At 47.2% G+C, this 22793-nt stretch overlaps 1 protein-coding gene across 2 annotated transcripts in view; it reads left to right on the top strand.

The window, feature by feature from the left end:
* EPHX2 (epoxide hydrolase 2) overlaps positions 1 to 22793 on the top strand; it is a 77252-nt gene that overhangs the window by 39047 nt on the left and 15412 nt on the right. For both annotated transcript variants that reach the window (XM_019440845.2, XM_019440847.2), the window contains exons 10-12: positions 2904 to 2930; positions 5344 to 5429; positions 9263 to 9374. In XM_019440845.2, coding sequence (XP_019296390.2) covers positions 2904 to 2930; positions 5344 to 5429; positions 9263 to 9374 — 225 coding nt within the window. The remainder of the gene's footprint in view (positions 1 to 2903; positions 2931 to 5343; positions 5430 to 9262; positions 9375 to 22793) is intronic.

Below are 22793 nucleotides of genomic sequence, written 5' to 3' on the forward strand. Positions count from 1 at the left end.
CAGTCAGACTGTGTATTGAGTGTTGGTTTTCTGACTTGGGGCCTTTACCTAAGTGATGCCATTTTAGGTCTGATTTTCTTTTTAAGAGTAGGATGTGGAAATAACACTGAACTAATCTCCAGTCTCTCCGTGGTTAATTGCAAAGTAAGAAGAAGCTCTTTGGTGTCTCTTATAAGAATACTGATCCTATCTGATCAGCACCCTACCCTCGTGACCTCACTGAACCTTAATTACTTCTGTAAAGACACTATCTTCAAATATAATCACACTGGGGATTAGGGCTTTAACATGTGAGTTTTGAGGGACACAAACATTCAGTCATAACGAAACTTTCTGACAGCATAGTATGGTGCCTTTCAATAATTGTTCCCCTGTCTTTGGGGGGAAAGGTGAAAATAAAAACCATTAAACTAATAACCTAATTATATCAATACTGAGTATCTACATTAAAAGAAAACAACAATAAATTGTGCACATTTTAACCAATGGAACCTGTCATCTGCACTTGCTTTCCAACGTTCTTCAGGGGAGCAGTGAGGGGTTTGCCCGCTGCTCCCTACCTAGTGAGGTTGTCACTGTGACCCCCGGATTTCTGGGCAGGCTTGGGAGCTGGGGTAGCAAAAGGAGCCAGAAAACCTTTAACATTCTTTATCTTTGAAGAATGTTACTGTCACTGGCTGTAGGCAGAACTCTGTGTGTGTCCCCCAACCCCGCCAAAAAGGATGTTCCCATTTGGTGGATGTCCCCATCGGAACTGAGGCCGCAGTGGAGAATAACTGAACACTTTTTTTAATGCTCTTAGGGCTCTGTGGGAAGCCCTTTGTCTTCTATCATGCTATCCTTCTATCCTGAAGTTTCCATCTCCTTGCTTAGTGTAGAAGAACAAAAGATAGGCCTTGCCCAGAGAAGGAAAAAAAGCTCGCCTTTCATTTTGGAAGCACCTAAAACAGGAGGGGAGGGAAATACAATCACATTTATCTTCTAAGTCTTCAAACTTTTATGGTGCAAATCTCCACAGCCTCCAGTGAGGGCAGTGATCTAGGGAATCAAAAACAAATTAGGGACTTCTCAATTGGTAGGGGGGAGGAATCAAGGGACTGGAAAATATTTAAAATAACGCTGTTGGTCCACAGGGCAAACCAGGATAGCTTTGAAGGCTTTGATGTTGAATTTTTTTTTTATGTTTATTTACTTAGAGAGAGAGTGGAAGCACAAGCGGGAGAGGGAGAGAGAGAGAGAAGGAGGGAGGGAGAGAATTGCAAGCAAGCTCTGTGCTGTCAGAGCAGAGCCTGACACAGGGCTCAAACCCATGACCTGTGAGATCAGGATCTGAGCTAAAATCAAGAGTCAGACACTTAACTGACTGAGCCACCCAGGCACCCCTTGATGTTAAATTTTTGAAATCAGATAGACTTGGAATCAGTCCCAGTTCTGCCTGACTAGCAATGTTGGCCTTGGCTGCATTTGACCATTTGGCCGTTGTGAGCCTCAGCTACCTCATCTGTAGAGTGGACATACAGATGCGTGAGGGGAAAGGACGTGAATTGAGTGGCCAAGCTAGGGCTCCAGAGATAGAGCTCCATAGACTCTTTAATTATAGCAAGCAGAGCACAGGCTCAGGTAAATAGGGGGTAGCATTGACAAGTTAGACGGGATCATATAGGAGGAGTGAGGTGGGGAAGCCGGAAGGTGGTGTGGCTTTCTGCAGGGGCTGAATGGCGTGTCAGGTCTCTGATTCATTCTGTCTACACCTCTGCTCTGTCCTACCCTCCCTCCATCCCCAGCAGGATTCCCCTGCTTGCTCATTTTGTACCTGGCCCAATATGGCATCCCCAAGTCCTGATTCTGGATGACCCTCATCTCCAGCACCTCCACACATCTTAGACCCCTTTTCCAGACCCCGAGCTTGCTGGCGGGTGTGGCCAGGAGCCCCCATGTGTGCTGCAGGACAAGGGGCAGGAGCTCACTGTCCTGGGGCAAGGCAAGCAGCCGGCCCTCTGCACAGCAGTTTTCTTCCCCTTTCTTTCTCCCGGGAAGAAGGCATGATTTCTGTCTTATGATGGATGTTGCCCAGTTAGGGATGTGCACCAACATACGCTGAATAATTCACTGTGCTCATCTGAGATCAGCCTGGTTACTGAGAGGATGCTGGAAGGGGAAGGGAGAGAACTCACAAGCGAGGGAAATGACTGAACGTTGTATTCGTGTGCTCAGGGTGCCATAACCAACTACCACAGACTGGGAGGCTTAAACAACAGAAATTTATTCTCTCACCATTCTGGAGGCTGGAGCCCGTCCAGCTCGAGATCAAGGTGTCGGCAGGGTTTCATCTGAAGCTTGTTGGTGGCCGTTTCTCCCTGTGTCTTCACTTGGGCTTTCCTCTGTGCGTGTCTGTGTCGAGACCTTTTGTTCTTTTTTTTTTTTAATTTTTTTTAATGTTTTTATTTATTTTTGAGACAGAGACAAAGAGCATGAGCAGGGGAGGAGCAAAGAGAGAGGGAGACACAGAATCGGAAGCAGGCTCCAGGCTCTGAGCTGTCAGCACAGAGCCCGACGCAGGGCTCAAACTTGCGGACTGTGAGATCATGACCTGAGCTGAAGCTGGACGATTAACCGACTGAGCCACCCAGGCACCCCGAGACCTTTTGTTCTTATAAAGACACTGGCCAACTTGGATCATGGCTTACTCTGATGACCTCATTTTAACTTATCTCTTTAATGCCCCTGTCTCCAAATACAGTCACATTCCAAGGTCCTGGGGTAGGGGTGGTGTTAGGGCTTCAACATGTGAATTTGGGGAAGACACAATATAGCCCATAAAAAGGCAGATACAGTAATTCTAATATTGAAGCAGCTGAGGTGGGTGTATACAATTTCTGATTTTTTTGTCTTTTCTTTCTTAGGAGATGGTAACCTTCCTGGATAAGTTGGTAAGTCATTATTTTAAACTGATCTCTGGAGAATTCTGTTTGTGTGGGCAATTAAAGATGTACCTTTGTTTTGTTTGTGTTTTGAGAGAGAGTGAGGAAGGGGCAGAGGGAAAGTGGGGGGGCAGAGAGAGAGAGAGAGAGATTCTCAAGTAGGCTCTACACCCAGCACAGAGCCTGACGCGGGGCTTGATCCCACAACGGTGAGATCATTACCTGAACCAAAATCGAGAGTCAGACGTTGAACTGACCGAGCCACCCAGGTGCCCCAAAGACGGAACTGTCAAAGGTGTCAGCTGTTAGAACCCTCAAGGAGAGTGGCAAGGGTAGGAATGACACTTTGGGGACAGTGGGAGGCAGGGTAGGTGCTCAGGAGGAAGTATAGACACAGAGATGGCAGAGTGGAGAACAGTGTAGAGCCAAGCTTGTTTTGGTTTTTTGTTTCATGAAAAGCATTTTCCAGGATACTTCTTTTGGCCTTCAACCAGGGTCAAGAGCTTTGTGTCACGAAGTTTGGGAAATATCCTATAGGCTGATATTTCACAACTTTTAAAACCGTGTATCTATCCCTTTGGAAAGACCTGAAGTCAAATTCCTTCATTTAACATCATGTGGAATGTCAAACACAAAGCAGGTCAATGGTGGTGATCTGAGACTATGCTTCTGCTTTTTACTTGTGTAAGTTTGAGATCGCAGTTAGGTAGTATGCTTTCCCTGTCCTCAATTAGGTCACGGTGGCAGGATGAGGACAGCGGGACCTAGACTGAGGCAGAGAAGGGCTCAGCCAGGACAGTGACCGTGGAGGGGTAGTGAAGAGAGAACCCCAAAATGGCACATTTAGTGCCTGTTTGTTGGATATGAGAGAGAGTCAGGAGGAGAATTCAAGATGACCCAGGGGTTCCAGTTGGGCAGCAAGGTATGGTGCCAGCCACTGTAGGAAATGAGGCAAAGGTGTCACTGTCCTCGCCTTCTGCAGATTCTCAGTCCCACAGAATCAGCTTTGGACCTTTTGAGAATGAGGGGGAGGGACATGTAAGAGGACATGGCCCGGTGTGGCCACCCCAGTTCCAACTCTAGAAGATTTCCATCCGGCTGAGAAAGTCTCTTACTCTGATTGTTGGAAGAGAGCCCCGGTGGCTGTCGGCCGCTGGGCTGGGTGTCCCTCCCTGGCCCAGGCATTACTGGGACACACAGGAAGGAAGCTGGACCCATTGCTGGTGAGGAGGTCACCCGCCACCTGGAGGTGGAAGCTGAAGCCATTAGAGTAGTAGATGGGTTCCCAAGGACAGGCCTGAGAGCTGAGCCATGAAGTAACTCCTGTGAGAGAGGAAGAGGAGGGGGTAGACTCAGTGAGTGAGAAAAGAACCTGGAAAGCATAGAGTCACAGAGGCCCAGGGAAGAACATTTTAAAGGAAATGTCTAATGCTGCAGAACAGTCAGAAGAGTGACAGCTGAGAGGGCAAAAAACTGTTACCAGTGATTAATAGCCTTTAAGAGGGAAGTTTCAGTGGACTCAGGGGTAGCAGGGAAGAAGCCAAGTTGTGGGGCCTTAGGAAGGTCGCCAGGCAGGTGACTGGCGTGGATCACTGGGAAGTTGGACACAAGACAAAAGTGTGGCAAGGGAGCTGAGGCAGGGAGCTGCTTTTCAAGATGAAGGGCCCTCATGTGGCTGACTGGGGCCAGCAGGGCTGGGTGGAGGGGTGAGCCTGATTTTAAGTTGGGGAAGCTTGGGTCTGAGTTACCATCCGTGTGGCCTTGGGCAAGTGGCCTAACAACTGCGAGCCTGTCTTCCTATTTGTAAAACGTGTATTCGAAGGTTATTGGGAGAATTCCAGACAATGGGTGCATATGCTACACACAGCGCCTGTCTTAGGAGGTCCTCAATAAAAGGGAGCTGTTGTCATCCATTGTTAGCAGCAGAAGAAGAAAGGAAGATGCAGGTAGAGAGAGAGGGATTAAAGATGTCTCTGAGGTTTTAGTGGTTAGTTAAGGGAGGGAAGATCCCAAAAGAATAGGGAGAGAATCACAGTCACTCAGTGAAAAGTGAACATGGAACACAGGGAGGTAAGTCATACTAACTTGAAGACAAAAAGTAGAGAAAGAGGTGAAACACACTTTGATTTGAGGGAAGGTAGAGAGGGAGAGGATTTGTGGCCAGTGGCCTTAGTGTTCTAAGAAAATGTAGGAGACCAGTCATCTGCAGAGGCTCTGTGGGGCTGGTGTGTGGGAAGGGAGGCCTGAAGAGGGTGGACGTTGGGGGAGCTACTGCGTGGTCAGTGGAGGACAGGTCCTAGAAAGTGAAGGAAAGGATCGCCAGACGAGGGTTTGGGCCTCCAGGGAGCACAAGGCGTTGGGCTCTCAGCATCCCATCCCAGAAACCTGCCCATATTCAGCTCATGTCTTTATCCTTCACTAGGGGATCACTCAAGCAGTGTTCATTGGCCACGACTGGGGAGGCATGCTGGTGTGGAACATGGCTCTCTTCTACCCGGAGAGAGTGAGGTAATTAGGCCGCAGAATTTGGCCCAGAGTTTGGACTTGAATTCCTGTTAGAATCCTTCCTCAGGTCTTGAACTGCAGTCAACTTTTTGAGAACAAATAGATTATCTGGGAAGGCAACATGTAACTTCTTAGTGCCCATTGATGAGTTAATGTCTTAGGAAGCAAGGCCTGTCCCAGTTACCAGTAATGGGACAGATAACTCAGGGCCTGGGTAGCCAGTGGGAATGTAGGAGAATGTAGATGTTTGGGGGGAGTGGGTGAGGCAGCAAGGGTGGTGGGGTCATAGAGCTGAGTGCCAGGAGAAACTTCAGCCCTGGACCAGGAGTTAGGAAATGTGCCTTTCAGTTTTGCCATGACTGGCTGTGTGATGAATCATTTCACCCGTTAGGCCTTAGTTTCCTCAATGATAGCATAGTAATGGTAACTCCTTTTGACTATATAACCTGCAAAATGCTGTGCAGGTGTCAGGTTAGAATGGCATTTTGTGACCACCATCACATTGCTCACAGTCATTCTTAGAATGGCATCAGAGTACTGGCGGGAGCTTTCAAAGGACAGATTTTGAACCCAGAGAGCCAGGTGGTCTTTGTAGCCATCCCCCAGTTGTGCTGGCAACTGTAGTTAAAGCGTGTTGTGTGACCTCCTATTTCAGCTTGGGATCTTAGCGTATTAAATCAACATCATCCTTAGCTACCTGTATTTCCCTAACTAATCCAGTCACTTTTTCTTTCATTGAGTTTATAGTGGAAACACTGAAGAACTTTGTTCAGCTCAACATCAGCTCAAGTGGTAGGATGATATCGAAGACCAACATGAATCAAACACTTCCTGAAATATTTTTAAAGTTTTTGCACTCTTGTCCCTCTGATCTCATTAGCTTCTCTCTCTGTCCTCTCTTTCACTCAGAGTTGAAATAAGAGCTCAGTTCTTAGCAGTTGGGTCACTAGAAAGTTACTCTGTAGACTGTATTAGATGCTTCTTGAAAGGGGTAAAAGGAATGAGAGCAACAAGCTTATGATCTCTACCTTGAAGGAAGTGAAACACCTTCTTGTTGTTTTATTAAACGTAGTCTCTGTCTCTCTCCTGTGAGACTTTGAAAATATTTAACATGAGCCCAGTAAAGTTGTGCCCAGAAGAACATTAGGTCTGGGATACATAAGCATGCTCTGGATTCCTGTTCCTCTTCTCATTGTTCTGCTTCCATCCTGTCATTAGTTTGGTAGTAGTTGCTCCTTTTCCATCTATGCTCATCAAAACAGCCCTGTTGCTGCATTCCTGGAGGAGAGGGAAGGAGCCGGGACCCCCTTCCAGGGGCAAAGCTGGCTTTTAAGAATATTGTTGGCATTGTGGTGCCTGGGTGGCACAGTCGGTTAAGCATCCCACTCGATCTCGGTGCAGCTCAGGTCATGATCTCACAGTTTATGAGTTCGAGCCCCTCATCAGGCTCTGTGTTGATGACGTAGAGCCTGCTTGAGATTCTGTCTCTCCTTCTCTCTGCCCCTCACCTGCCCGTGCTCTTTCTCTCTCTCTCCAAATAAATAAATAAACTTAAAAAAAAATTAAAAAAAAAATCTTTGGCATTGATCTTCACATTTCTAGCCAGATAATGAATGAAAAGGGAAAACCCACCTTTAGTGTGGAATATTTCTTTAAATCCTTAGTTTTGGCATTCTACTGAGATAAATTGCAGGGATCTATTTAATGTAAGAGTTGCTTCACTTGTTTGCAAGAATACCTTTTTACATCCTTTCTGTGACAATTATCTAGAGATTCCGCTCCCAAAAGGAGGCTGTGGTTTAGCTTTTTCCAATCTTAATGCAGTTGGCAGCAGCATTTATATGCTAACATCTCATGTGATGATAATTTTTTTATATATGGAATAAACTGTATGTCAAGGCAATTGAAAAGAAAATCCTATTCAGCTCAGAATGTTAAGCAAAAGCTAGAATTTCTTGACTTGTGATTTAAGTTATGCTTAAAATAGGCTCACTGTGATAACATTGGAAACCTTTAGACATCAGGGTAACTTATTTTGTAGCCTAACCTGCACTGTCTTTGGTGGCTATTGAACATTTGAAATGTGGCTGGTTCGAATTGAGATTACTCTATGTAGGAAATACCTTCCAGATTTCAAAGACTTGATAGCAAAAAAAGAAAAGGTAAAATATCTTATTAATAATTTTTATATTGATGGCATGTTGAAATGATTAATATTTTAAATATATTGGGTTGAATATTTAAGTATTTAAATCAGCATTAGATTTCAAATTTTAAATATTTTCAGTTAATCTCACGTGTTTCTTTTTACTTGTTTTAAGTGGCTAATAGAAAATTCTAAATTATACGTGTGGCTCACATTGTATTTCTGTTTGTTGGCACTGGGAAAACCTCACCACTGCTTTCCCTGATTATTTCAATTGTCCTGCTTATCCTGTTCCTTCTAGTTTTTATCTCCCCCACATATTCTCTCCTCTCTGCTTCTCTTTTGGGAAGGGGTTTCCTTAGGATCACAGTGGGCACAGTGGGCACAGTGGGCACAGGGTTTCCTTAGGATCACTTCACCAGACTAACTGTGCTGGTCGACTTGTCAGTCCTGCCTTCCTCTGGTCGCTCAAATCCACCCATCTCTTTTATTCCCACATCTGCCATCCTGTTCCCCTCGGATGACTTTGTGTATAGTGTAGTGTGCTGGCCCTCTCCTGGCTTTCTGGTGTCCCTCTCTGCATCCATGTCATGTATTCCTGCTTGACCCATCACTTCCTGACTGCAACTTTTGTCTACTCTCCCCTTTTCTCAGAAGCTCTCATGATTGTCTTGGTTTTCTGCAGCATCTAATCCAGATTCGGGGCCCTTCATGTCTAGGCTCCCAGTTGCCCTGGTGGCTTTATTTCACAAGATGCCCCATTAAATGCTTGCCTTTGGCCACATAGATTCTTTGCCCTGTCAAACTCAGCCACCAGCTTTGCCCCCTTCTAGAATTTGCTCATGCTACCCCATGATGTCTCCCTTACAGTATCATTTCCCCTCCCCTGCTCTCTCCGACCCTTAAAAACCAAGTTCAAATGCTCGCTTTTGCATGACATCTTCTATGATGCCCAAATTTAGAAACTCTTCTTCTCCTTGAACTCCTGTGGTGCTTGTGCTAGTCTTATGGCTCATATCACAGTCCATCTTGTAGTATAGTCATGGGTATATTTGTCTAGCCTTTTAAAATTATAATAAGCTCATCAAGTATTGATTTTATATCTTCTCTCCCTTAGTACACAGCATAAAATTAGCACAGAGTTAAAGGAGTAAAAGAAGGAAGGCAAAATGAATGCATTTGAAAACAATTTTTTTAATGCTCGTCTATTTTTGAGAGAGAGGGTGCGAGTAAGGGAGGGGCACAGAGAGAGGGAGACACAGAATCCGAAGGAGGCTCCAGGCTCTGAGCCGTCAGCACAGAGCCCAACGTGGGGCTCGAACCCACAAACAGAGATCATGACCTGAGCTGAAGTCAGACACTTAAGCAGCCGAGCCATTCAGGTGCCCCAAAATGAATGCATTTTTTGAAACTATAATCTAACCAAGGTTGACATGCCACGTACAGTGTGTATGTGTGTCTGTGTGTAAGGCAAGAAGGTGAGAAATACTTCAGTTCAGTGAGGAAAAAAACCGCCGGGCTGGGAGTCAAGCAATTGGACTGCTGACCCCATTCTCCCCACACTGCTGGTATGAGATCTCATGCATCTCCCTTTCCTGCTCTGAGCTTTCGTGTTGATATGTAAGGTCCTTTCTGGTTTTTACATACTGTCTTCTTACAACGTCTACATCTTGGTATCTTCTTTCCACAGGGCAGTGGCCAGTTTGAATACTCCCTTCATACCAGCCGATCCCAGCGTACCTACGATGGAGAAAATCAAAGCCAATCCTATTTTTGATTACCAGCTCTACTTCCAAGAACCAGTAAGTTTGGGCTCCTGAGAGCAGTGATCCCAGCAAGGTTTTTGTTCTTCTTTCCCCTTTCTCTCTCCATCTCCCCATTGACTTGATTTTCTCTGTGCCAGATAATTTCCCATGGCATTAGTTAGAAATGGTTTTATACCTGGGCTCAGGTGAAACTGGTTCCACAGCCAAGCGGGTCCTTTCCAGGTGATGACACGTTTCTGTGTGTGTGCATTTGGGATGGCGGGGGGCAGGGAGTAGGGGTGATGGCGCAGTGGGTTCTCCTATTTCTCTGAAATTGTGGAGTCGGGGGCTGAGCACAGGTCTGGAGGCGCCGTCTCTTAGTTCTGTGCCTGAGAGCCTGCTGAAGCCCTCCTCTTATTGGGGACAGCTCCTGGACTCTTGCCAGGGCCCTCATACCTCACTTGCTGAGGAGTGTGGTTCATGATTACAGGGAGCACCAGAGCCTAAAATCCCTGCACCAGGCCCCAAGTGTGCTTTGAGGAGGTTTCTATGCATCACCTCGTGTGCAGCAAGCTCAAGGTGCCTTTCAGAGATGCTCCCTGGAGCTTGGGTGATACCTGTGATGGGGTGTCACTGCCACCTTTCAGGGGGTTTCGCTGACAGCAGAATTGTGAGCCAGCATCATCTGGCCTCATCTTAGGGAGGTGGGGGGACACCTGCATCTCATCCACTGTGGACTCTGGACCCCAATGTCCAGCTACATCTGGGTACTTCCAGAGAGGATAAAGGACATTTCCTTGACACTCTCAAGAGAGAGGATGGATTGAATTAATAAGGAGTACCAAGAGCATCTCCCCATTTTTCTCACCTAGCCCTTGCCCTTCTGCTGCTCACAGGAGGTACCGTTTCCAACCAAGGGTCGTAAACATCCCGGCTTCAATTTGGCGAGTAGCACTTCTCTTAAGAATGATTTTAATTGATAAGATGCTGCCTTGGAAGAGGAACTTTTCGAGTCAGGCAATGACCCGATTCATTCAGTGAGACACCAGAAGCCTCCAGCAACATCATGAAAAGATGCTCAGTGTATCACATTCTTCATTGAGGCCAGGCCCTACTGTGCCCAGAGTGTGGGAAGTGGTGAGCTCCCTTCTGCTCGAATTGAATCAAAGTGTCTTTAATTTGACGAAGTCTTGACTGGAGGATGGATTAGATGGTGTATTAGCTACGGCCGCCATAACAAAGTACTAATAGACTGGGGGGCATAAACAATAGAATTGATTATCTCACAGTTCTGGAGGCTGGAAGTCCAAGATCAAGGTGTCTACATGGTTGGTTCCTTCTAAAGCCTCTCTCCTTGGTTTGTAGATGGCCTCTTCTTGCTGTGTCCTCAGATGGCCTTTCCTCTGTGCACATGTGTTTCTGCATTCAAATTTCCTCTTTTTATAAGGACACCAGTCACAGTGGATGAGGGCCTCTTCCAAAGATCTCATTTTAATGACCTTTTTAGAGACCTCATCTCCAAATATTGTTACCTTCTGAGGTACTAGGGGTTAGGATTTCCTACGAATTAGGAGGAGACATGGTGTGGCCGGGACAGATGGTAGGGGGAACAGGAACAGTGCCCCTTGGTGGGAGAAGCAGGAGGGTGGGGACAGGATGGAGACAGTGAAGGGGAAGGTTGGGGACTGTGGGAATTGCCCTGTTTGGAAGGAGACTTGGGCAAGTGGGACAGGAAGGAGGTTTAAGTGTCCTTGTGCACCGGCCAATACGCCCGGAGCCTGTAGCTGATGTCGAAAGTCGTAGAGAATCCTCGTAGGTTCGTTGCCATAGATGGCCCCGTGAAAATTCTTCCAGCTGGATTAGAGGTCCGACCGAGTTCTGGTCTCAGGTGTGATGTACTGCCTGCCACCTCTCCCAGGTGTTTGCTTGGCCCCTGTGCATCTCACACTGGAGAAGGATCTCGAGGTGGGGAGAGAAACAAAGTGTTGGTTTCAGCTGCCTCGGTGGCAGCTGCCATGGCCTTTGGGAACTGGGGAGGGAACAGGGCCCTACCCAGAATTGGGAAGCTGGTGTCTGGATTTTTTTTTTTTTTTTTTTTTTTTTTTTTTGGTCTCTTATCTGACCCTTTCTCAATCTCTGGCTCTGCCTGGCACCCACCCCCAAGAGCCCAACCCCCTCCCGTGGCCTTCTGTGTGCCCAGAGGACCCCACCCCACAGGCCCTTCCATCGCCATCACCCCATGCTTCCTAGTTCCTTCTCACCCTCTTCCTTCTTCCCTAACCCAGACCCCATGCCTCTGGTGTGGGCACCAGACCCTTGACACCCGGGCCCCAATTGCCAGGCTGCACCACATGGGGGATCCCGAGGGAGGGAGGAGGACATGGGCTTTCACACCCGCTTCTTTCTCTTCTACCTTTTCAACTTTTTCTTCCTCCTCCTTTTGAATGCAACATGCATAAGAAGACTTGTGTCTGCTGTAAAACAGAGGTGCCCCGTGGTGGGGGGAAGGGCCCGAACATTACATACGTGTGTAAATGTCAGAAATGTTTCGGCTAGTGTTTCTGATGAAGAATCAACAGGCATTATTTCATGTAGCAAATGCTTCTGCATCTCCTGTTAGGTGCCAGTTGCAGAGACGAGTAACAACCTCAGGGTTAAACCGGCAAGTGAACAAATAACTGAAGCATAAGGCAGGCATAGGGGCACCTGGGTGGCTCAGTCGGTTAAGCGTCTGACTTTGGCTCAGGTCATGATCTCGAGGTCATGATCTTCAAGAGTTTGAGCCCCACATCAGGCTCTCTGCTGTCGGCGCAGAGCCTACTTCGGATCCTCTGTCTCCCTCTCTCTGACCTTCCCCTACTCGTGCTTGCTCGTGCTCTTTCTCTCTCTCTCTCTCTCTCTCTCTCTCTCTCTGTCAAAAATAAACATTTAAAAGGCAGACATAAAGGACTATAATGGAGGCATAGCTTACTCTGGGAACTCCTAAGAAAACAGTTAACTTTTTACCAAAGGAGGGGCATTTGAACTGGCACCTGGAAGATGAATGGGATCTGTGTGGGTGGATATGAGAAGGGGGAGGGGGGCCCATACCAGCCTGAGGGGACAAATGGCTGAAGATGCATATGAAATGTGCTTAACCCAGGCAAGTTCTTTATCTCCCATAAATATCATACAAGATAAGAGACTTCCTGAGGTAAGAGACTTCCTAATGAAGCAGTCAGCAATCCTCAAGGTGAGTTTCAGAAGGTCTGGAACACCTTGAAATTGCCCGCATAATTTAATGTATGCATGCACTTTCCCAGGGAAGGAGTTCCTGCCTCACTTCCATTAGAACCTTCAGAATAGAGTACAAGCTAGGAGCTGCTGGAGCAAAGGGCTTGGTGTTTCAGGTGAGGCGCAGGGAACAGCATCGACATCCCCCGAGCACTTGCTAGAAATGCAGACTCACAGGCCCTTCTGCCATCTACCCAACAAGACTCCACTTTAAAAAAAAAAATTTTTTTTTTATGTTTATTTATCTTTGAGACAGAGAGAGACAGAGCATGAGCAGGGGAGGGGCAGAGAGAGAGGGAGACACAGAATCCGAAGCAGGCTCCAGGCTCTGAGCTGTCAGCACAGAGCCCGACGCAGGGCTTGAACTCACGAACCACAAGATCATGACCTAAGCCGAAGTCGGCCGCTTAACCGACTGAGCCACCCAGGCGCGCCCAAGACTCCACTTTTTAACAAGGTCCCACAGGTGATTCATGTACATCAAGTGCCCCAGGAGGTTATCCCAGCTTTGACAGCTCCTGTTCTGTCATTCTCTAGCCTGGCGATTCTCAAACGTCAGCCTGCATCAGGATCCCCTGGAAAGCTAGTTAAAACACAGATCGCCAGACCACACCCCCCAGAGTGTTGATTCAATGGGTTGTGTTGGCATCAAAGGATTCTCATTTCTAAGCGTCATTTTACATGACGCTAATGCTGCCGGTCCAGGGAAGGGGCTAATCTAGCCATTTTCCAGATGATGGTAGGCATCATAGCCATCCTCCTCAGTGAATGACCTCCGGGCAGCTGTTCAGGTCTGGGATTGCTGGAGCGGATCAAGGAGGGCACTGACTGGCTCCCCGATGATAGGCTCCCTGCACTGCAGTGATTCTCCAACTTTCTGGTCCCAGGCCCCCTTTACACTCTTAAAAGTTATTAAAGACCTCAAAGAGCTCTAGTTAATGTGGGTTACATCTATTGGTATTTGCCCTACTAGGTATTGAAATTTTAAAATATTTAACTGGGATGCCTGGGTGGCTCAGTCAGTTAAGCGTCCAACTTCGGCTCAGATCGCGATCCCCTGGTTTGTCGATTCGAGCCAGACGTCCGGCTCTGTACCGACAGCTTGGAGCCTGGAGCCTGCTTTGGATTCTGTGTCTCCCTCTCTTTCTGCCCCTTCCCTGCTCGTGGTCTGTTTCTCTCTCAAAAATAAAGAAACATTAAAATATATATATTTAAAATATTTCATTAAAAAAATAATGTGCCCATGTTGATGTAAGTAACACACTTATTTTTTTATAATATTTTCTTTAGAAACTTTAGTGAACATAGTAGCATTGTTTTGTATTTTCTTTTTTTAATGTTTATTTATTTTGAGAAAGAGCGTGAGCAGGGAAGGAGCAGAGAGGTAGAGAGAGAGAATCCCAAGCAAGTTCCGTGCTGTCAGCCAAGAGCCCAACATGGGGCTCGAACTCCCGAACCGTGATACCATGACCTGAGCCGAAATCAAGAGTCCAACGCTTAAATGATTGAACCACCCAGGCGCCCTTTCATTAATTTTAATATTGTGGTAAAACACTGTTTAAAAGAAAACCACGAGCCCAAAATGGCATCCCTTAGGTGAAGTCTCCAGGTCATTAAACCAACACTCAATACCCAGCCTGACTGCAGTTTCAACCCCCCACAAATTCAACCTTTAACTAGTCAACATGGGAACTTCCTGGTCAGCACGAGGAAATCACTGAGAGTCCCCTTCTGTTCCCCCTAGAAGGGCCCCCTTGCCTAAAACAATGGATTCTCTGCTACTAATTGATTGCTTTCCACTCCCTCTCTACCTTTTTTATTTATTTATTTATTTATTTATTTATTTATTTATTTTTTAATGTTTTTATTTATTTTTGAGACAGAGAGAGAGCATGAGCAGGGGAGGGGCAGAGAGAGAGGGAGACACAGAATCCGAAACAGGCTCCAGGCTGTCAGCACAGAGCCCAATGCGGGGTTCGAACTCATGAATCGCGAGATCATGACCTGAGCCAAAGTCAGACGCTCAACCGACTGAGCCACCCAGGCGCCCCTATTTATTTATTTTTTTAACGTTTATTTATTTTTGAGACAGAGCATGAACGGGGGAGGGTCAGAGAGAGAGGGAGACACAGAATCTGAAACAGGCTCCAGGCTCTGAGCTGTCAGCACAGAGCCCGACGTGGGGCTCGAACTCACGGACCGTGAGATCATGACCTGAGCCAAAGTTGGCTGCTTAACTGACTGAGCCACCCAGGCACCCCATCCTTCTCTACCTTTAAAAACCTTTCCTTTTCTGTTGCCCTTTGAAATTCCCCTCTGCTTGCTAGACAGGATACTGCCCGATTCATGAACCAATTAATAAAGCCAGTTAGATCTCAGAATATACTTGGTTGAATTTTTGCTACTTACCAATACACGTAACCCAAAACTTAACCATCTTAACCATTTTTCAAGTGTATAGATCAATGACATTAAGTACATTCACTTTGCTGTGCAGCCGTCACCACCGTCCATCTCCAGAACTTTTTCGTCTTGTAGATACGAGATTCTGTACCCAAGCAACACTGATTCCCTCCCTATTCCCTCTTCCCTCCAGCTCCTGGCACCAGCATTCCACTTTCTGTCTCTGAATTTAACTACTCTGGGTACCTCATAGAAGCGGAGGCCTATAGTATTCGTCTTTTTGTGTCTGGATTATTTCACTTTAGCTTAACATCCTCAAGATTATTATTTTTTAAATGTTTGTTTATTTATTTATTTATTTATTGATTGATTGATTGATTGATTGATTGAGAGAGACAGAATCCCAAGCAGGCTCCATGCTCAGCATGAGGCCCAACGTGGGGCTCGATCCCACGGCCACAAGATCATGACCTGAGCCAAAATCAAGAGTTGGATACTTAGCCGAGTAAGCCACCCTGGTGTCCCAACGTCCTCAGGATTATTCCGTGTTGTAGCACTTGTCAGAATTTCCATCCTTTTTAAAAATGAATAATACTCTGTTGTGTGAGTAGACCACATTTTGTTTACCATTCATCCTTCCATGGACACTTGGGTTGCGGTTATTCCTTTTTTTTTTTTTTTTTTTTTTGAGCTCTGTATGCCAAGTGGTTCTTTTTTCAAAATTTTTTTAATGTTTATTTTAGAGGCAGAGCACAAGCGGGGGAGGGGCAGAGAGAGAGGGAGACACAGAATCTGAAGCAGGCTCCAGGCTCTGAGCTGTCAGAGCAGAGCCCGACGCAGGGCTCGAACCCATGAACCGTGAGATCATGACCTGAGCTGAAGTCGGACGCTCAACCGACTGAGCCACCCAGGCGCCCCGCCAAGCGGTTCTGTTCACAAGCGCACTGTGTGTTCTCCTGTCTTTCAGCTGAACAGACAGGGGCGCTGGGGGATCACTGACTGGTCCAAGACCAGGTCCTGACTGGGTTTGACCTAGCTTTGACTTCAAAGCCCACATGCCTCCCCCTAAGCCACCCTGGGAGGGAGCTTGGACTTTGTTGTGTGTGTGCCCTGCTCATCCCAACAGAGTGGGAAGCAGCAGACCAAGATAAGCTCCAAGGCCTGATTGACAAAAGTGACCTCGGTGGGGAAAGATGCCTACTGACTTTGTAGGGCAAAGTTTTTGTTTTCAAAGGTTCTTACAGTCATTGTGGAAAAATCAGTACTTCCACTGTTATGTTGTTGCTGCTGGGTTTAAAATCTGTAGGAAAAGGGGCGCCTGGGTTGCTCAGTTGGTTAAGCATCTGACTTCGGCTCAGGTCATGATCTCGCGGTCTGTAAGTTTGAGGCCCGCATCAGGCTCTGTACTGACAGCTCAGAGCCTGGAGCCTGTTTCAGATTCTGTGTCTCCCTCTCTCTCTGACCCTCCCCCATTCATGCTCTGTCTCTCTGTCTCAAAAATAAATAAACATTTTAAAAAAAAAATCTGTAGGAAGAGTTTGGAGAATGGTTTTGTTCTTAAGAACAAAGCCTCTCGGGTAGGGAAATGTTAAATATTCAAATCAGTGATCTGGCTACTGAAAGGCACCCAGGAAGTGGGTTTGAGGTACATTCAGCTGCTGAGGCTGGACTGGATAGGCACAACACTGGGTCTTAAGGAGAAACCATGCCCGGGGGTCCTGCCAGCATGTCCAAGCCTATTCAGCAATGGGGCAAGTCCCTTCATTACCTCTGGCCCTCAGTTTCCTCCTCTGAAAAAGGAGTGCCTCATTGGATGGTTTTCAAATAGGTTTCAAACTTAAGCTGAATTTAGGCCAGTAAATAAAGCATGATGTGTAGACTGCCTGTTTAATTCAGGGATGGGTGCCAGAACCCCCTCCTTCCTACCTCTCTCCTTCCAAACCTGTCCCCACCACTGGGAAGCCCAGGAGGAGTCACCATGAGCCCTCAAGGTCACTCTGGATGCATTCCGCCCAAGGAAGGCTACAGTGTGGACCACAGGGTGCCCATCCCTCCCACCTCTTGTAATGGCTTGCTGGGTGTGGCTTAGGTAAACTTCAAGTTTAGATTCAGCTCCTCTGGCCCTTTGAACCCTGAGCCATTGTGTTTTCTGTCTAGTCCTGCAAATTTGTCAAGTCTGGTGGAGACTAAAATTAAAAGGTGTGCTTTTCTTTTTTTCTCAGCAAAGAGATGATAGGCTTTGCGTTTGTATAGTTAGAAAGGGGGGGGGGAGTCAGCTCTGGGCAGCAAAGACAAATAGAATGGGCTGGGTAATTTGAGTGTGACAAGCTCCATGTTTTAGTCCTTAAGGTTCTTCGGGTCCTCTCTTAGCCTAGGAATATTTTATAGCCCCTCTGCCCCCGAAATCAGCACATGGTCAGTGCATGACCTCTTCCACCTCCCAACACTGGTCCCTCTTTACTCCTCCTTAACAGTATAATGTAGAATGTATTTTTATTTCTTTGGAAAAGGGTGTGTGGCGACACCTGTGGGTGTTGATGAGGTTTTTGGGGGGGTGATAGTGGGGATCACGGGGTCCAGAGCCGATGGCCAAGAAAGAATTCTTGAAGACGTCTTTGGTGCAAAAAGGTGATTTTATTAAAGCACGGGGACGGGACCCGTGGTCAGGAAGAGCTGCCCCGGACCCTGAGGAGAGACTGGGTATATACTATGGGGTTGGGGGAGGTGAAGTCCAGGGGAAGTTTCCAGGGAGATTTTCATATGCTGAAGAAGACTCCCAGGATACTGGAGGCCTAGCTATTGTCAAGCTAAGGTGGTTTTGCCCTTTAGCAAAGCCTTAGCGTTGAGACCGTAAGGAGTTCCTGGAGAAGTGTTTTGCTCTGCCTGCCTCAAGTATTTGCCAGTGGGCTGCAGGTTAGAAGGAAATTTAATTTTATCTGCCATTTCCTTCTGCCTTTGTTTCCCATCGAGGGTGTGGGTATCTGGAACCAGATAGCAAGCTAAGAGGCTGTAGAAGCTGGAGCAAAAGACCAGGGCCCACTTTTAAGTCTGTAACCAGCTGAGAAACTAGGTAATGGAGAGAAAATGTAGGGAAAGGAAATTACAGGTAGCGGTGGAGAAGAGATGGTTTTGCCTGGTGGAAAGGCACCCCCACATGCACAAAGGATTCCTCTTCTCCCTCACAGTGTCCCCAGTCTCCCTTAATCCCCAGAACACACATAGTAACCACCACCCCCCTCCCCGGCTGCCAGGCTCCAGGGACAGCTGGTGATTTGTTCCTCCATTTCTTTTTTGGATAATTTATGCTTAGTACTTTAAAAAAAGTACTGAGTTGTGTAAAATAAAGAGTTAAATCCCTTTTCACTCATCTAGAAGTAGCGACTATGAATAGTTTCGTGAGTATTTCCCAGACTTTTTTTTTTTTAAGCATGCTTTTAAGCGTGGGGGCGGGGAGGGAGCACGCATGGGCGCATATGAGTGCGCATGTAATTTTTGTATAAGTGGAATCGTGCTGCTTTTTCATTTACTAGATCGTGGGCAGATTTTCCTGCTGGTACATACAGATTTACCTCATTCGTTGTAATGGCTGCTTTGTGCTTCACAATCCGGGTGGACCATCATTTATTTAACTTATCCCCCATGGAAGGACATTATTTTGGTTGTTTTTCACAGCTGAATAATACTTTTTTTTTTAATTTTTTAAGTTTGTTTATTCTTTTTGAGGGAGAGAGAATGTCAAATACGCTCCATGCTATCAGTACAGAGCCCAACGTGGGACTCAAACCCGCAAACCGTGAGATCATGACCTGAGCCAAGACCAAGAGTTGGATACTTAACCAACTGAGCCACCCAGGTGCCCCTGAATAATACATTTTTTTTTTAAGTTTATTTACTTATTCTGGTGGGGGGACAGAGAAAGAGAGAGGGAGAGAGAACCCCAAGCAGGCTCTGTGATGCCAGCGCGGAGCCCAGTGCAGGGCTTGAACCCACAAACTGTGAGATCATGACCTGAGCTGGCATCAAGAGTCGGATGCTCAACTGACGGAGCCACCCAGATGCCCCTTGAGCAATACGTTTAAAAGAAAGTGTCACTCTGTGCTGCCTTACTCGCCAAGCCTTTGCTGTCGTGGTTTTAGTACTTGTGCCTTCCGTGGAAGAAACTATTTGCATTTTATTTTCGTTTTCTTTCTTTCTTTCTTTCTTTTTTAACGTTTATTTATTTTTGAGACAGAGAGAGACAGAGCATGAACGGGGGAGGGTCAGAGAGAGGGAGACACAGAATCTGAAACAGGCTCCAGGCTCTGAGCTGTCAGCACAGAGCCCGACACGGGGCTCGAACCCACGGACCGCGAGATCATGACCTGAGCCAAGGTCGGCCACTTAGCCGACTGAGCCACCCAGGCGCCCCTTATTTTCGTTTTCCTAAATGGGTAGTGTTCTCTTATAGTAAGAGGAGCTAAACACTGAGGGTCTGAAGTCTGGAGTTCTCATCCCCAGCTCGGCCATTCGTGACGGGCCTGGCTTTGCAGGAGGTCCCGCTCCAACCTGAGGGTCTTCGTCTGTAAGATGGCCTCTTCTGGGCTCGTGAAAGAGTAGAGGAGCCCACCCGGGGGGGAAGTGGCTTCAGAGTTGCCTCGGCTCTTCTCACGGACCTTCTGGGGCCCGACCCCCTCTCTCTCCTGTGTGCCTGGCTGAACATGAAAAGTAACCCTTTTCTCTTTTTGCCCAGGTTTCGGGTGGCATTTTGCACCTCAGGGACAACCACCCCAGCCGGCCGTGTGTTCTGGCTTACTTTGAGAAAACCCTGCCCCAGAGTTTCAGGGGAATCTGCGCAATTATTTCCAAGGTAGAACGTGAAGCAGAGTTGCCGGCCCCAGCCCCTGATGGGAGGAATGCTGGCTCTCCTCTTCCCTCCAAGACGCGGCTTCTAGGGGCGCCTGGGTGGCTCAGTTGGTAAGCGTCCGACTTCAGCTCAGGTCATGATCTCGCAGTTCATGAGTTTGAGCCCCGCGTCGGGCTCTGTGCTGACAGCTTGGAGCCTGGAGCCTGCTTTGTATTCTGTGTCTCCCTCTCTCTCTGCCCCTCCCCTGCTCATGCTCTCTCTCTCTCTCAAAAGTAGATAAACATTAAAAAAGAAATAAAAAAGAAATCAAAAGGCCAGAGGCACGACAACATGTGGCTTCTAGTGTTGACTGGAGGGGGGACAGAGGCTGCCTGAGCTCAGGCTTTGAGGGCCTGCCATTTGATTTAAGTGGCTGTCTCCACTGTCTCAGCAATGAAACAATAGACCCAATTAAGTGCATTTTCCGAGGAAGACCTGTTGGACCCCTTGGAAGGAACAAACGGGGAGATTAGAGAGGAGGAATCCCACTGGGTCGTGAAGCAGGGGGAGGATGTCTCTGTGAGGACATCTGAGTTCAAGACAACGGCTGCCGTGGCCAGCTGTAGGAACCTCCCTGGCCCACGAGGTGGTTGAGAATTGCTCCCCTGCCAACACTCAGGAGAAAAGTCTAGACTAAACTTGTGTCTTCTTCATTGTAACCTCCATTTCTGGGGTTCCTCTCACAGCGAGTGAAACACGTGCACGGAGAGGAAACTGGGGGTGGAGGCAGGTGAAGAGATCTCGGGAGCCAGATCCCAACGCACACCTGTCATCCTGCCACTGGGTGGGGGGGGGCGGGGCGTCCGCCCCCAAGAAGCCAGAGGTTATGTAGGCCCTAGTCCCTTTACCTCCTTACCCACCCCCCAAATCAAGAGACTTCCTGAAGTGGTGTATTATTTTTCCAGGGCTAACTATTATAAATTACCGCAAACTTGGTGGCTTGAAACGACAGAAATTTATGCTCTTATGGTTCTGGAGGCTAAAGTGCGAAATCAAGGTGCTACTGGGTTTGGTTTCTTCTGAAGGCTGTGAGGGGGAATCTGTTCCGTGCCTCTCTCCTCACTTCTGGTGGTGCCAGGAACCCTTGGCGCCCCTGACTTGTAACTGTCACTCATCTGAGATCCTGATGGTTTCATCCACAGAGACTCCATTGCCAAACAAGGTCACATTCGCAGGTACAAGGCATTAGATCTTGGGCATAGCCTTCTTAGGGGCCACTCTTCAACCCACTATAGGGGGCCGGGGGGGGACGGGGGCGATAACATTGGGGTACGAATAAAAAATATATTTCACCAGAGATTACATTTCCTTCATTGGTTCTTCAGATTAATTTTAATGATCACATTGAAGAGTATGACAAGATATAGCCTCACAGATGTGTTTATCTGACAGTTGGAAATACATCTCAGGAGAAAGGACAAAGCCAAGGATACTGATATGAAGGCACAGAAAGCAGGGAGAAGAGAATTAGAAGTTTCCTCGTAGTTGTGACTTTCTGTGATTTCTTTAAAATAAAGAGAGGGGAGGAGGGGGAGGTGGTTAGTAAGAAAGGCCAAGAAATTCTGATGCATTCTCCAAGGTGGGTTTCACCACCCACACCATAAGAGGTCAGCCTTGAACAGCCTCAGAGTTCTCTGAGCCAGAGCTCCAGGCTGCACGGAGTTCCAAAGGCTTTGTTCTAGGAGCTTCTTTTAGAACCCCGAGTGGTCATCAGTTCTCCTGCCCCCGAGGTAACTTTGGGTCACAAGAGATCTGATTCTGTCATTTGACTTCGTTTAGTAGCTTACAGTTCAGCTCTCCCTCCAGCTGGGGCTGACTTACCTTGTTCGGTGAGGTGAACTCCCAGTGCAGGGCAGAAAAATAAAAGCCACGATCATTTAGAAGACACTCCCACCAAAGTCTTTCTCTCCTATTCCTGCCCCTCTTCTTTCTCCACTCTTCTTTTTCTCCTTCCCACCCAACCCAGCCTTTGCTGGGTACCTACTGTTACCATGTTGTGGCCATGGGACCAAAAACATGAAGACGATACCTTGTGTGTCTAGAAGAAACTCACAGGCTCATGAGCGGACCAGATCCAAAACTAGACATTTCTTTCTTTCTTTCTTTTTTAATGTTTTATTTTGAGAGACGAGAGAGTAGGAGCCGGGAAGGGGCAGACAGAGAGAATTCCAAGCAGGCTCCACGCTGTCATGACCTTAGCTGAAATCAAGAATCAGTTGCTCAACTGACTGAGCCACCCAGGCACTCAAAAACAGACATTGCTGATGCAATCCAATCATTTTTTTGATGGAGATACTAATAATAATGAAAATTACCATTCACTGGCGTTTCTCCTGTGTGTCAGACTTTGTAAAAAAACAGGCATTATGATCTCGTATAATCCTTACAAAACTCCCAACTTGTAGATAAGGAAATTGAGGCTCTGTAAGATTAAGTTGCCCAGTTAGTTAAGTATCAGGACTGGTGCGTGAAGCCTTGTTTGCTGGGTTCCAGAGTCCATCCTTTAACCTCTGCTCAGGAGCACAGAGGGAGGAGCCCCATCCAGCGGGCAGGCGGGAATCTTGTCATTGGTCCGTGGGACTTAAAAATACAGTGTCACCTTTTATAAATCACAGAGTCAGGTGGTATCAGCAGGGCACATAACCCGAGTACAAATGTTACTGTCCTCTCCCCTTTTCTGGCCCTCACCTTTGTCCTCACTCTCTGTTGATCTGATTTACTTTCATGTGGGTTGACAGACTTATTTACCTTTTTGATCCCTTTGATTTTTTATTGACCCATTTGGCATCCATTTGCTCTTTTCAGGGCCATTTGCGGGCCAGAGCCTTGTCCAGAGCTCTGCGCCTGTGGAGACTCCGCCCCAACCGTGGGCTCCTGAACAGCAGCTCTTTCTGGGATGAGAGCGGCTCCCAATAAAT

Source organism: Panthera pardus, unplaced genomic scaffold (genome assembly GCF_024362965.1).
Source record: "Panthera pardus isolate Hobbes unplaced genomic scaffold, ASM2436296v1 HiC_scaffold_13, whole genome shotgun sequence".
NCBI classification, from domain to species: Eukaryota; Metazoa; Chordata; class Mammalia; order Carnivora; family Felidae; genus Panthera; species Panthera pardus.